Raw genomic sequence first — 14,150 nt, forward strand, 5'->3', positions numbered from 1 at the left:
TTTTCTTTGCGTGGGCACTAAGATAACTAAAAAAAGCTTTTCTTTGCGTGGGCACTAAGATAACTAAAAATATTCGTTTTTGAGATATTTTGGGAATTAATTAATTGCAGCTTTTCCATGCGCGGGCGCAAAGTAGTGAGTGAAGCTAGACGCTACATGATGTGACCAAGATTTGTTGATGAGTTTGGCTGATGAGGACGTTTGAGCGGGAAAAATGTGGCAAAATCTGGAAAGTCTGTAATGAGGTCTTGGGCTAGAGCGTCATTGGACTTCTTGGATTGAATTTGCTGAAGCTGACTGGCTGTTCAAAAACAAATCTCTCAGGCCATAGTGGTCCCAAAGAGAACTAAAAATATTCGTTTTTGAGATATTTTGGGAATTAATTAATTGCAGCTTTTCTTTGTGTGGGCACTAAGATAACTAAAAAAGCTTTTCTTTGCGTTGCGTGGGCACTAAGATAACTAAAAAAAGCTTTTCTTTGCGTGGGCATTAAGATAACTAAAAATATTCGTTTTTGAGATATTTTGGGAATTAATTAATTGCAACTTTTCTTTGCGTGAGCGCAAAGTAGTGAGTGAAGCTAGACGCTACATGATGTGACCAAGATTCGTTGATGAGTTTGGCTGATGAGGACGTTTGAGCGGGAAAAATGTGGCAAAATCTGGAAAGTCTGTAATGAGGTCTTGGGCTAAAGCATCATTGGGCTTCTTGGATTGAATTTGCTGAAGCTGACTAGCTGTGGATTGAGAATGAATCAATTGCTTAACCTTGAGCATATTTTCTGTGAATGAGGCTTCTGCTTTTAATGGGCCTTCAACTTTCTTGGAGACTGGAAAGTCTGTAATAAGGTCTTGGGCTAGAGCGTCAATGGGCTTCTTGGATTGAATTTGCTGAAGCTGACTGGTTGTGGATTGAGAATGAACCAACTGCTTAACCTTAAGCATATTTTCTATGAATGAGGCTTCTGCTTGTAATGGGGCTTCAACTTTCCTGGAGACTAAAAAATATGTAATTATTGGAGTTCTTTGTTGTTGTAACTTCTCAGATTTTGAGGGTTTTTTTTTAATTTTATCCAAGCTCAAACGTTTTTCGTCGTGTTTCAAATCCCTCTATCTAAACTCAAGGTAAGCAATGGGCGTTGAATTTAGTATTCTTATATTCTAAAGTTACTGAATTTGAATAACTGTTGACATTATGTCAATTCAATAGAATCTAGATGCAAACTAAAAGACTTATTTTAGCATATGGATTCACTTGCTTTGATTGATTTATGAATTATTTAGAAATGAGTGTGTTAAATTGTGGTTACAATTTCAAAACCCGCAACGAAGCGGAGCGCGGGTATTCTTACTAGTTTGTACAAAAACAAAAAGAACTATTTTATTTGTTACTATTCTTTTCCTTATTTTTTCATAAAATTAGATTTTTTTTTTTTTAAATAAATAATGATTTAATTCATAAATCACCTGACGCTATATTATTAGCCTTGCGACGGCACTTTTAGGGACTATTTGTAATAAAAAGTAAAAACTCAAAACTATAAATACTGCCAGTTCATCATGTCTCCTCATCTTAAAATGTTATTTACATCAAGTTCTGACTTGACAAAAAATAACGAGGGAAAAAGGAAACAAAAATAAGTGCCACCAAGCCTCTCAACATTTCTCATGAAATCTACCTTAAGCAAAACTGTTAATACCGTAACCGCCTAACCACCGAAGCCGACAGAGTCACCGGAGTTGGGGCCACCTACGTGCTCGTCCAAGAAGTGCATCGGTTTTTTGCAACATTTACTTTGGCTTCGAATGTGTCCACCTCCCCATTTTCATCGACATTATTTTCCTTTTCTTGTTGGCCCGATGCTTCTCTGCTATCCTCAGTTTCCTCTTAGCATTCCGCATGGGATCAACGACAGCCATGCGCTTTTCTTCGTTTTTCCTCTTATCCCTTTTCGCCTTGAGATTCTTCCTGATGTCACCGTAAACTAGTACAAACTTTTGGATGCCTAGTTTCTTTCGTATGCTGTCAGTAACTTCTTGTGCTAACTGCTTCGTATTTTCTGGTACACAAAGGAAAGCAACTTGTCAGATAGCAATTGAAAAACAATAGGAACATGGGATTCAGCCAATATGCCGTAAACGAAACTAACTTCAGGTTTCCATGACACTAAACCCCTCGAGGATTCGACCAGAAAACTACTTGAAACAATGGGGTAATTTGGTTTAGGTCACAGAATATTTTCAATGTTAAGATTGGGCCAATCAACATTTTGTGTTTTCCAAAGGTAAATGAAGATAAATTTTAGCAAGTGGTATAGGGGAAATGACCATCGCAGATATGACATGCAAAGAGCACGAGTGCAAGCTATTTACTGAGGCAACGGAGCCAATAGCTTTTGGGATATGCAGGAGCAACTTTCTACTCATATGCAACAAAACTGGGCATTGGGAAATAGCATGAGACAAAAAAACTCACCATGAATCACTCTCCCAGAAAATCCTTCGCAAACTTTATACAACGGCAGCAAGATTTCATAGGCATAAAGCCGGCAGTCTTCCTCACTTAAATAGGATGAAACTTTTTGAAAACTATCAAAGACAATTTTCATCTGCATAGAACAAATCACAATTACAATATAAAAAAATTGATGGGAACAGAAAACACAGGCGAATGACAATATTAACCTTAGTAATAGCTGTTGTAGAAAATATAGACAAATAAAAAATGCTTGGTATGCCTATGCTAATAAACATTCCCAAATGTCACCAAAAATTTTAGGAAATCAGTCCTTTTGTACAAACCTGAATCGCCTCCATTTGAAGGGCAGTCTTGCCCATTTTTTTGAGCAGGTTAGAGACGAGCAAGTATCGGATATTCTTAGAGGCGCTTTCATCATTTGGGTCGCATATACCAGAGGTAAGGGATAAAAACATGCTCCTTCCTTTTCTAGCATCGAGCAACTCAAAAGCTCGAAGAAAATGGGCTTGCTCATGCTGTTCAAGGTTGGACCAGAATTGATGTGGATCAGCACACTCTGTTTGTCCAATCAATGAATGCACATGACAAACACTGAATGCAAGATTTTCAGTAATCAGATTGCTGGCAGCATCATCATTGAGTTGTGTCTTCATTTGGCAGCAGAGAGACGCAGCTATCATGAAAAGTCTACTTGGTCTAATAAGATAGTAAATTCCTAATGGTTTTCCATCGTCTTTAGAGGCGGCTTTGGCAGCATCAAAGTACAAAGCTACAAGGCGACTGGAAATGCAGCGTAACCACATGTGTGGATGCAGAAGTATTTCACAAATTGCTGCCCATATATCCTAAATTTTTGCAAAAGAATGGACTTGTAAGAGAAAAAGATTACAACAACTTCAATGTCCAGAGAATAAGTTAAGATTTATCTACCATTAGCATCTTTTATGATAATTTACAATGAATGATAGTATGTTTGACAAACTTGAACCCTCCTGTTTCTGATTACCATAATATGAATTTGCATTTTGTTTGAGGAACTTTTGATAAACCATATTAGATACCACCAACATTAATCACATGGAATATGACAGAAAATTAACATTTTCATGGTAAAAAATATCCGTAGACATCAAAACCGTATTCTGAGATGGTTATATATGTATGAGAGATTATGTAGGATTTTATTTTTTCTTTCTTTCGAACTAACTAGATTCTTAGATTTCTAAGTGACACTGACAAGATCCACAGGCAGCATAGACAGTCCAAGATTTCTCCTACATCTAGAAACTAAAAGTAATAGGATTATGAATGCTCCCACTATAGAATCTCTTTCTAGAAATGAAACTTAAGTGAATCTTGCTTTCTTTATGTAAAGTCGAAAACATGGAAATGAAACTTATCAATTCACAGATCACCTTCCACCGCCCCCCTTTCTAACTAAAAAAGAAAACAAAAAATAACATGCAAGAACCTTGTGCAACAGTGTATCACATACAACTATACCATATGAAATATTTAGGGAAAAAAAAAATGAAATGTTTATGATGTTTGTCTAATAACATACCTCAAGATCCCTATCAAAGCATAAACTACGAAACTGATGCAGCATTTTCTCCAGCATAACTAACGAATAATATGCCTCCTTCCACAAAGGAATGCTAGTTTCATTAGAAAAGTCTAGTTGCTCATCAGTGACTCTATCAATGGCAGACAGTAAGATACTCTTAGTCGCTGCCAATATTCTGTTGATATGCTTAAGAAATTCTTTCTCCATGTCTTCAACTGGCAATAATTTATTGACATGCTTCTGAAATTCTTTATCCATGACTTCAACCAGAAGTCCCAAAACCTGCCAAATACACAAGGGCATTAAGCAAGAGCAATGCGGCACACCCCACCAAAAGTAGACTTACTAATATCAGGATTGGGAATACAACTATGACAATCTCCTCAACTATAGGATTATAACGTTTGACACTATAACATGAGATAGCACAGACAGATATAAGGACGATGCAGACCAAATTTTTGTACACAGTAACGAGTCCCTTACCTCAGCAAAACACATGCAGCTTCATACAAAACCTCAATCAAATTGACGGTCATTTCTACGTTCTTTTCTTACTCAACAAATTCCAGAAGGAAAAGTTTAAGCGAGCTTTGGGGTATAGGACAGAGAATTGGGCATATTGTATCAGTTAGGTTCCCCCCACACACCAACCACTTTCTTATAAAAGTTCTAGTAACATTAACATACTGAAATCTTGCTAGAGAAATATATCTGAAACAATAGTGTTTCAAGGTTTCTATTCTAGATAACACCATTGCATATACCTATTCTGCGGTAATTAATTCAATAAACTAATTGTTCTCTACAATTGGCGGGGAATTAATATGACAAGACAGTTCACAGAAGAAGAGCAAGAAATCATAGCATTCAAATGAGAAGACTAAATAACTTTAAATTTGAGAAGTTAATGTGAAAACTTTACCTGTGCTGCAGCGCTCCATAATTGCTGCTTCCCACCCAAATACCAAGATAGGCTGTACTCAAGAATGGAACGAAATGAATGTGAGCTTATATAGCCAATGAGACATTTTATAGCAACTCCAGCCAAGGAACGAACTTCATTATCTTGATCATTAGCCAAGCAAATCACCAAATGGACAAAAAAGGTCTGTGACTGCTCATCTACAACGTTTTGTGGAAATTTAACAATAATTGTGAGGAGCATCTCAAGCACAGTTTTCCTTCCACTTGAATGCTCATACCTGCAGCAAGAGTCAAGCCATCATCAAAACACAAAAATAAGGAAAGACAGTCTTCCAAGTCACTATTAGGCACTCACCTCAGATTTGACAGCAGAAAATCCAAATGTTGTTGCAAACGTTTTGTAGAGAGACGATATTCAAGTAAGAATTGCAATAAAATCTTGCTACACTTGTGACGAATTGGTTCTACTTGACTTGTTACCATCAAATTTGCAACTCTTGTTACAAGATCATATATCTCAGGAACAACTAGCCCGCGGTTAACAATTGCCTTTAGAAGTGAAAGAGCAACAAAGGAGGGATTGCTCTCAAGATCAACAAACAATGGAAGCTGAATTAGCAGATGTAGCTGATCGGAGGAAAGAGTGATTTTGGTGCCGCGCAGAAGTTCTGTTAACAACCTCAGGCATGACTACATTTGAGAACTTCCAGTATTACCCGTACTTCCAGCAATACCAAACAGCGCGGCTTTAACTATCTGCCTGAGATTCAATGGCAGGTAAAGGCAACCTGACCAGTCGGGTGAGGTATCTAAGTGATGCAGATACGACATCTTCATACTTGGATTTCAAGCACTTCCCTAACAGTATGACAAAAGGATCCAACATCAACAACATTTGTTCATCAGCTTTTCCCAATTTCACATTCTTTATGCATTTCAGCAATATCCCAAGAGCAAAAACTGAAATAAGATGAGAACATACTGATTTACCACCTGAGACACCCCCCGAGGAAATATCTTTTCCAGTCATAACATTTCGCCGACGTCCATTTACCCATGTAATAAACAAATTCTCACTCTGACCATTTTCTTCTTTTATTCCATCTTCAATCAAGCCATGTACGAATATAAATAGGTATGTCTGGTCAAAAGTTGGATTGCATTCAATACCAGCACCTATGTGAGTTAACATACTTTCCAATTTTGTCTTGGTTTTTGGTGTCAAATGTTTTTGGTGTCAAAGGTAGCTCGCAAAACCTTGACTATAAAATGCAAGTATTCCAGCCCCAATTCCTTCAAACAAGCACCCAAAGCGGACCTAGCTTCATCTCCCAAGTACCAAGCATTAGTGAATACAATGTATGGAATCAAAATTCCAACTAAAGTGGAAGAAGCTTTGCAGGATCCTCGATGGACATAAGCAATGGAGGTTGAAATGAAAGCCTTACAAAAAAAAAAAAAAAAAAAGGGACCTGGGAGCGTGGAGTCACTACCCCAAGGAAAAAAAACCAGTAAGGTGCAAATGAGTGTTCACCATCAAACACAAGGCAGATGGAACCATTGACAGATACAAGGCAAGACTGGTTGCTGAGGGGTACACACAGACTTTCGAAGCAGATTATTAGGAAACATTTTCTCCAGTAGCAAAGATGAACACTATACATGTTCTTTTGTCCTTAGCTGCTAATTTTGATTGGCCATTGAAACAATTTGAAGTAAAAAATGCTTTTCTACACGGAGACCTAGAAGAAAAAGTATACATGGAGCATCCACCTGGGTATGAAGTACAGAATAGAACAGGTAAGGTGTGTAGACTACGAAAGGCTCTTTATGGACTCAAACACTCACCAAGGGCCTAGTTTAGAAGATTCAATAATGCGATGAAGGAATATGGTTATCAACAAAGAAATGCATATCACACTTTGTTTATCAAACACATGGGTGAAAAGATTACCTTGTTAATAATATATGTGGATGATATGATAGTCACAGGTGATGATACATGAGAGATGGAGTGACTGCATGTGTATCTCTCTACGGAGTTTGAGATGAAAGATTTAGGAGGTTTGAAGTGCTTCTTGGGAATTGAAGTTGTTCGTTCCCGTGATGGTATTTACTTATCTCAGTGGAACTATGTTCTGGATCTTTTGTCTGAGACAGCGATGTTGGCATGTAAATCGACAAAAACACCTATAGTTCAAAATCATCATTTGGCGATATACCCGGACCAGATCCTAGCAAACAGGGAAAGATACCAAAGGTTGGTAGGAAGGTTGATTTACTTGTCTCTTAGGAGACCAGATATTGCATTTGCTGTTATTGTAGTAAGTCAGTTTATGCACTCTCCTAGTGAAGATCACATGGCTGCAGTAATGCGAATATTGAGTTATTTGAAAAGTGCTCCTGGAAAGGGATTGATTTTCAAGAAACATGGGCATTTGGAAGTCAAAGGGTATACTGATGCTGATTGGGCTGGGAATATTATTGATAGATGTTCTACATCAGGGTACTTTACATTTGTTGGAGGAAATCTTGTGAATTGGAGGAGCAAGAAACATAACGTAGTTGCTAGGTCAATACCAGAGGCAGAATACCGTGGTATGGCACATGTGATTTGTGAGTTATCATGGCTGAGGATTCTTACAGAGATCAGGTTCAAGCCACATGGAGCTATGCTATTGTATTGTGATAATCAGGATGCGCAGGAAATAGCTAATAATCTAGTTCACCATGATCATACCAAACATGTTGAAGTGGAGAGACATTTTATCAAAGAAAAGTTGGATGTTAAGTTGGTGGAAATTCCGTATGTAAGATCTGAAGACCAGTTGGCAAATGTGTTAACTCATACAGTGTCAGCAAGAGTGTTTCAGGACTCACTTGACAAGTTGGGTGTAGGAGATATCTACGCACCGACTTGAGGAGGAGTTTTGCGTGAGTCAACCTTGGAGAATAAGGAATGTACAGATATTTTGGGTATATTATTATGTAATTAGTATTCTTGTGTATTTAGATACTTTTTTTATGCAAAACGTACAATATTTGCCCAATGAAGAAATAATTCACTTAATAAAAGTCATATTCCATACCTATAGGCATTGGATAAGAAATAACAATTTAAAGGAACAGCGGTATTTAAAGTTTTAATGAATTTTGGCCAAAATTCACCAAACGCCACACGGCACCGAAAAGCTTAATTGAAAAGAAAACAATTACCAGAGGAATCTCAATTCAAGAAAACAATGAAATTAATTACTTTTATCGTATGGATTTTGAAAAAAAAAAAAAAAAAAAAAAAAAAGGGTATTACGAATCCACATGATGATCAAAGACTAATCATATTACGCAACATTCAAAATGAATGGGAATTATATCTACAAACAGGAGATATCACTCAACTATATTCAGCTGTAAAAACTTTCGAATTTAAACAAATATATCTGCCTTAATCTTTCGTGATCATGCAAAATTTCTAACAGGCTAGTTTGATAATTATTCTGCTTAAATATGGTTTTTGAAGATTCTGTGGCTTCTGGACAATCTTCTGGCCTAATGAATGTCTTATAAAAATTTGATGTTCTTCTGTTTTCAAGATGTTTGGCTGATTCTGTTGCTAATTGAGGTGGATTAATGCTTCCTGTAGGTATTAAGGCTAATTCATTCATATTTCTTATTTATCCTATTCTGGAGAGTCTTTCTATTTCTTTCAGTATAGCTTGCATCTGAATCATTTGATTTTCAAATTGAGCTGAATGTTGTTCTATTTAAGGGTAAATTAGAATCCCATGCACTTTTCTAACAGTCTTTAGATCAAACATTGGTTCTATTTTGAAATTTGATTAAGACGCCTAAACAATAGTCATGTCAGCATTTTTATATTTATTTAGATTACATGTCATTATTCTGTATTTTTAGTTTAAAATGTTAATTATTAAATTCCATATATATCCATTTAGGTTGATATATTTTTGTACGTGGCCTATTTTTGTAGGAAGTCGTATGGTTCCTTCTCCACGTTTGAGCCATATGGTTCTTCTCTCACGTTTGAATTTTGTGATCCTCAATTTTGAATTTTGAATGGACTTATCCATTTCAATTAGTGGTTGTTTTCACTATTTTATATTGATATCATGTGAAATAATTAGACGTATTCCCTATTTTCGGAGGCTTGAGGCTGATACGTTCAGAAGGTTTTATCGAGATTCTCTATAACGTCTACCTAGCTATCTGTGGTACGTTATGATAAATACGTATACCTCATTTATAGTGATTGTGATATATTGTTGTTTAGACATAAATGTGCTTAATGGGGTTTCAGAAAATTGTCATAAAGTTAATGCTTTTTGTAGTTTTGTCGTCTGGGTTCGAAAAGGGATTAGAATTGGTTATTTTGTTGTGGGTTTCAGATAACAATTCAGATGCATTCTTTTTAGGTGCCAGGTACAATTGTTATGTTGAGTTTTAATGGAGCGGTGCTTGCGTACGTGATTTGGTTTAAGACTTGCCGTCCTACCACTAATTCATTTTCCTCATTTTTATTCCTTCACTTATTAATGCTCATTTATATTGATAAGATATAACACTAGAGATGCACACTGAAGAAGTTGAGTTGAGTTTTTTAAGATTTGAAAGTTGCCTTACACATATTCGATGAAATGCCCCAATAAGCATTGGTGCTACGTGCATTTTGCTTGGGTGTGTAAGGCTTAAGAAAGTCATGTTTTACACCAATTTTTTAAAAAACAAACGAGAGAAAAATTAAGCAACTAATAAACTAATATATCTTCTTTGGTATAAATAAGTTGTTGTAGAATATGTTGTTTTTTGCTTTCTTCTCTGCTACTTTGCTAAATAGGAATTCCCTGATCTATTTAGTTTTTCAGTATTGATCGATATAATTTTACGTTTTGCATTGGTAATCTCGTGTAAAGCTCAGTTATCCAGTTTATGTTTTTATGTAGGACTTCATGGAAGGAGCTATTGCTGGGAGACGTACCCATAATGATATTACTGCTTCTATTCCCATTTTTTAGAACACTTCATTTTCTGAATTGTGCAACCAGGTTAGCTCAAGGTTCAATGGTTTGGTAGTTGATTCATTTAACCTTACATATGCTATGAATGGATGCGCATATTGTCTTTTGGAATGTGACATGGATGTGCGTGTATTGCACATGTTTGTAACGAAGGAGAACACATATTTTGTTGATATATTTCATGAACTAAACAATCAATATGAGTCTGTGTAACATTAAGTAACATACCAAGCTGAGACAAAGTTGATTTGTGGAAATTGTTTTTGGACTGGAGACTCTGGTCGAAGTGAAATAGGGCTACTTTGAGCTGGTACTAAATTTCTGGAATTCATTGAACTGCTAGGCGACATTCGCCTTTCTCCTGCATTTCTTGGTATAAAACCCTGCATCTGTTAGCAATTTTAAATAATGTGGCTGCATGGTCTTCAATTTTAAATCTAATTCCTATGACAAAATCAGCATCAATATTGAAATTCTTAAAATCCCTGAACTGTCTCATAACTGTCTCATATCTGTCTCATAGCATTTTCTTATATCTTGGTTTGTCCTATATTTGGGTCTGCACTTGTTAACATTTCTGAAACTGCATTTACAAAATTGAGTGGGTCTGCACCCATTCCCATTAAATTTTGATATTTCGGCCTAGTATCTGGATGTACTTTATATGTTTCCCATAAACTTTTGACTGAGGGACCTAAATATCCTTCCATTATTCTGAAGCAATCTTCTCCTGTACCTTGTCCAAATTGTCGCTTCATTAAATATGCTTGACATGCTTGATTTTTCCAACGATCTATGGTGTCTGTCCATAATTGTCGATCGTGACTTGGTAATAATAATATGGGTCTTAATTGAGTTTCTCCAATTCCTCGTTCTAATGGTATAACTCTATTAGAACCTTGAGGCTGATTATAGGCTACTCTAGCTCTAGGCATTTGGGTCTGGTCCAATGGTTCCTGAGCTTTCTAATTCTGGCATTTTATCCATTTTCTGATTCTGAATGGCTTGCATTTCTCTGACAGTCTGCATCACAGCAACACATGAGTTGACTTCAATGCTTCTCCATTTGGAGCTTTAACAATCTTGTATGGAACCGTCTTCATTTCCTTTTGTGTTTGGGCATCGTTAAAGTGTCTCCCAATCAAACGCTTGGTTCCAGAAACTGTGTTCGTTGGGTTCGTCACAGCCTGACGTTTTGTTGGAGTACCAACAAGAAGTTCTCCTTTCGGGTTCATGGCAACTACTGATGGTGTGGTCCGAGCTCCTTCAGAGTTCTCAATAACCTTGGGATTCTGTGATAATCCACAATTAATCATCAAATACAAAAACACACAACCAAAAGAATACTTAAACAAAGAATGCAACCATCACAAATACGAGAACATAATGAAGGGTTACCTTGCCCTCCGTCACAGCAACACATGAGTTGACTTCAACCCATGCTTCTCCATTTGGAGCTTTAACAATCTTGTATGGAACCATCTTCATTTCCTTTTGTGTTTGGGCATCGTTAAAGTGTCTCCCAATCAGACGCTTGGTTCCAGAAACTGTGTTCGTTGGCTTCGTCACAGCCTGGCGTTTTGCTGGAGTACCAACAAGAAGTTCTTTCTGGTTCATGGCAACTACTGATGGTGTGGTCCGAGCTCCTTCAGAGTTCTCGATAACCTTGGGATTCTGTGATAATCCACAATTATTCATCAAATACAAAAACACACAACCAAAGGAATACTTAAACAAAGAATGCAACCATCACAAATACGAGAACATAATGAAGGGTTACCTTGCCCTCCATCACAGCAACACATGAGTTGACTTCAAACATTATCCGGATATCTATATGATCCGATCGATTGCGTAAAGCCCGCGGTAGCAACGGAACCGGGGAAAGTATACAGAAAAGACAGTTCTTTTCTATTATATTAGCATTTTCATTAGTATTAGTTAGTGATCTCGGCTCAGTGAAACCGCTCATGCCCGGTAATGCAAGAGAAGCCATTGATAAGATACTGAAAGTCGTGAATATTTTTGGTCGAATCCTTCCGTCCCAGAACATACCTGACCCACGATCATTTTATTAATCTATAATAAAAAATAAAATATATATCTATATCATAATCTATATCAGAACGAAGGCGAACTGGCTTTGATGACAAGATGCTTCTGAATAGTCCTACAAGGCTGATAGACAGCAAGACTAAAGAAAAGAGGGGATATGTAAGAACCTAGGCTTGCCTTTCTCTGAAAGTCTGCATTATCTTCTCATGCTCTACTTCAACCCATGCTTCCCCATTTGGAGCTTTAACAATCTTGTATGGAACCATCTTCATTTCCTTTGTGTTTGGGCAAAATTCTTCGCTCTTCTTCATCTTCTCTTGGTATTCTGCTGCTTTGACATCTTCATAAGTCTTATCTTCAAGATTAACTAATGGTGCTGAATCTGGTTGAACTTGCTTCAAGATTAATTAATTGCAACTTTTCTTTGCGTGGGCACTAAGATAACTAAAAAAAGCTTTTCTTTGCGTGGGCACTAAGATAACTAAAAATATATGTTTTTGAGATATTTTGGGAATTAATTAATTGCAGCTTTTCTTTGTGTGGGCGCAAAGTAGTGAGTGAAGCTAGACGCTACATGATGTGACCAAGATTTGTTGATGAGTTTGGCTGATGAGGACGTTTGAGCGGGAAAAATGTGGCAAAATCTGGAAAGTCTGTAATGAGGTCTTGGGCTAGAGCGTCATTGGGCTTCTTGGATTGAATTTGCTGAATCTTCCTGGCTGTTCAAAAACGAATCTCTCAGGCCATAGTGGTCCCAAAAAGAAAACTAAAAATATTCGTTTTTGAGATATTTTGGGAATTAATTAATTGCAGCTTTTCTTTGCATGGGCACTAAGATAACTAAAAAAAGCTTTTCTTTGCGTTGCGTGGGCACTAAGGTAATTAAAAAAAGCTTTTCTTTGCATGGGCACTAAGATAACTAAAAATATTCGCTTTTGAGATATTTTGGGAATTAATTAATTGCAACTTTTCTTTGCATGGGCGCAAAGTAGTGAGTGAAGCTAGACGCTACATGATGTGACCAAGATTCGTTGATGAGTTTGGCTGATGAGGACGTTTGAGCGGGAAAAATGTGGCAAAATCTGGAAAGTCTGTAATGAGGTATTGGGCTAGAGCGTCATTGGGCTTCTTGGATTGAATTTGCTAAATCTGACTGGCTGTTCAAAAACGAATCTCTCAGACCATAGTGGTCCCAAAGAGAAAACTAAAAATATTCGTTTTTGAGATATTTTGGGAATTAATTAATTGCAGCTTTTCTTTGCATGGGCACTAAGAGAACTAAAAAAAGCTTTTCTTTGCGTGGGCACCAAGATAACTAAAAATATTCGTTTTTGAGATATTTTGGGAATTAATTAATTGCAGCTTTTCTTTGCGTGGGCACAAAGTAGTGAGTGAAGCTAGACACTACATGCTGTGACCAAGATTTGTTGATGAGTTTGGCTGATGAGGACGTTTGAGCGGGAAAAATGTGGCAAAATCTGGAAAGTCTGTAATGAGGTCTTGGGCTAGAGTGTCATTGGGCTTCTTGAATTGAATTTGCTGAATTCTGACTGGCTGCTCAAAAACGAATCTCTCAGGCCATATTGGTCCCAAAGAGAAAACTAAAAATATTCGTTTTTGAGATATTTTGGGAATTAATTAATTGCAGCTTTTCTTTACGTGGGCACTAAGATAACTAAAAAAAGCTTTTCTTTGCGTTGCGTGGGCACTAAGATAACTAAAAAAAGCTTTTCTTTGCATGGGCACTAAGATAACTAAAAATATTCGTTTTTGAGATATTTTGGGAATTAATTAATTGCAACTTTTCTTTGTGTGGGCGCAAAGTAGTGAGTGAAACTAGACGCTACATGATGTGACCAAGATTCATTGATGAGTTTGGCTGATGAGGACGTTTGAGCGGGAAAAATGTGGCAAAATCTGGAAAGTCTGTAATAAGGTCTTGGGCTAGAGCGTCATTGGGCTTCTTGGATTGAATTTACTGAATCTGACTGGCTGTTCAAAAACGAATATCTTAGGCCATAGTGGTCCCAAAGAGAAAACTAAAAATATTCATGTTTGAGATATTTTGGGAATTAATTAATTGCAGC

At 36.9% G+C, this 14,150-nt stretch overlaps 2 protein-coding genes and 1 long non-coding RNA gene across 4 annotated transcripts; 1 reads left to right on the top strand and 2 right to left on the bottom strand.

Moving 5' to 3' along the window:
• Positions 1-1,538: 1,538 nt before the first annotated feature.
• LOC125477075 (U3 small nucleolar RNA-associated protein 20-like) lies at positions 1,539-5,667 on the bottom strand. Its single transcript, XM_048583847.1, has 6 exons — positions 5,328-5,667; positions 4,971-5,250; positions 4,043-4,327; positions 2,802-3,323; positions 2,476-2,608; positions 1,539-2,059 (listed from the first exon to the last, which is right to left on the bottom strand). The coding sequence occupies exons 1-6, from the start codon at positions 5,453-5,455 to the stop codon at positions 1,791-1,793; spliced, it is 1,617 nt and encodes a 538-aa protein (XP_048439804.1). The 5' UTR covers positions 5,456-5,667; the 3' UTR covers positions 1,539-1,790.
• Positions 5,668-8,935: 3,268 nt separating this feature from the next.
• LOC125477076 lies at positions 8,936-10,231 on the top strand. Its single transcript, XR_007258287.1, has 2 exons — positions 8,936-9,204; positions 9,934-10,231. It is a non-coding gene; the product is annotated as an uncharacterized LOC125477076 (long non-coding RNA).
• A 145-nt stretch (positions 10,232-10,376) lies between these two features.
• LOC103948797 (heat shock 70 kDa protein, mitochondrial) lies at positions 10,377-12,761 on the bottom strand. 2 transcript variants are annotated; one of them, XM_048583849.1, is made up of 4 exons: positions 12,231-12,761; positions 11,789-12,063; positions 11,407-11,682; positions 10,377-11,300 (listed from the first exon to the last, which is right to left on the bottom strand). In XM_048583849.1, the coding sequence occupies exons 2-4, from the start codon at positions 12,059-12,061 to the stop codon at positions 11,037-11,039; spliced, it is 813 nt and encodes a 270-aa protein (XP_048439806.1). In that variant the 5' UTR covers positions 12,062-12,063; positions 12,231-12,761; the 3' UTR covers positions 10,377-11,036. The 2 variants fall into 2 exon arrangements, with proteins under 2 accessions (XP_048439806.1, XP_048439805.1); XM_048583848.1 differs by having other exon boundaries at positions 11,789-12,761.
• Positions 12,762-14,150: the final 1,389 nt, after the last annotated feature.

This window comes from the organism of the source record quoted next, unplaced genomic scaffold, assembly GCF_019419815.1.
Source record: "Pyrus x bretschneideri cultivar Hongxiangsu unplaced genomic scaffold, Pyrus_bretschneideri_v1 Contig20, whole genome shotgun sequence".
Taxonomy (NCBI): domain Eukaryota; kingdom Viridiplantae; phylum Streptophyta; class Magnoliopsida; order Rosales; family Rosaceae; genus Pyrus; species Pyrus x bretschneideri.

Bases quoted from the DNA above. Each gene is read 5' to 3' on its own strand.
- LOC125477075 (XM_048583847.1), bottom strand. From the start codon at position 5,455: ATGGTAACAAGTCAAGTAGAACCAATTCGTCACAAGTGTAGCAAGATT. The intron at 4,328-4,970 runs GTAAAGTTTTCA...TGTATTTGGCAG, and splicing joins TATGGAGCGCTGCAGCACAG to GTTTTGGGACTTCTGGTTGA. The intron at 3,324-4,042 runs GTATGTTATTAG...GCAAAAATTTAG, and splicing joins GCTTTGATAGGGATCTTGAG to GATATATGGGCAGCAATTTG.
- LOC103948797 (XM_048583849.1), bottom strand. From the start codon at position 12,061: ATGTTCTGGGACGGAAGGATTCGACCAAAAATATTCACGACTTTCAGT. The intron at 11,683-11,788 runs GTAACCCTTCAT...GGATTATCACAG, and splicing joins TTGCTGTGATGGAGGGCAAG to AATCCCAAGGTTATCGAGAA. The intron at 11,301-11,406 runs GTAACCCTTCAT...GGATTATCACAG, and splicing joins TTGCTGTGACGGAGGGCAAG to AATCCCAAGGTTATTGAGAA.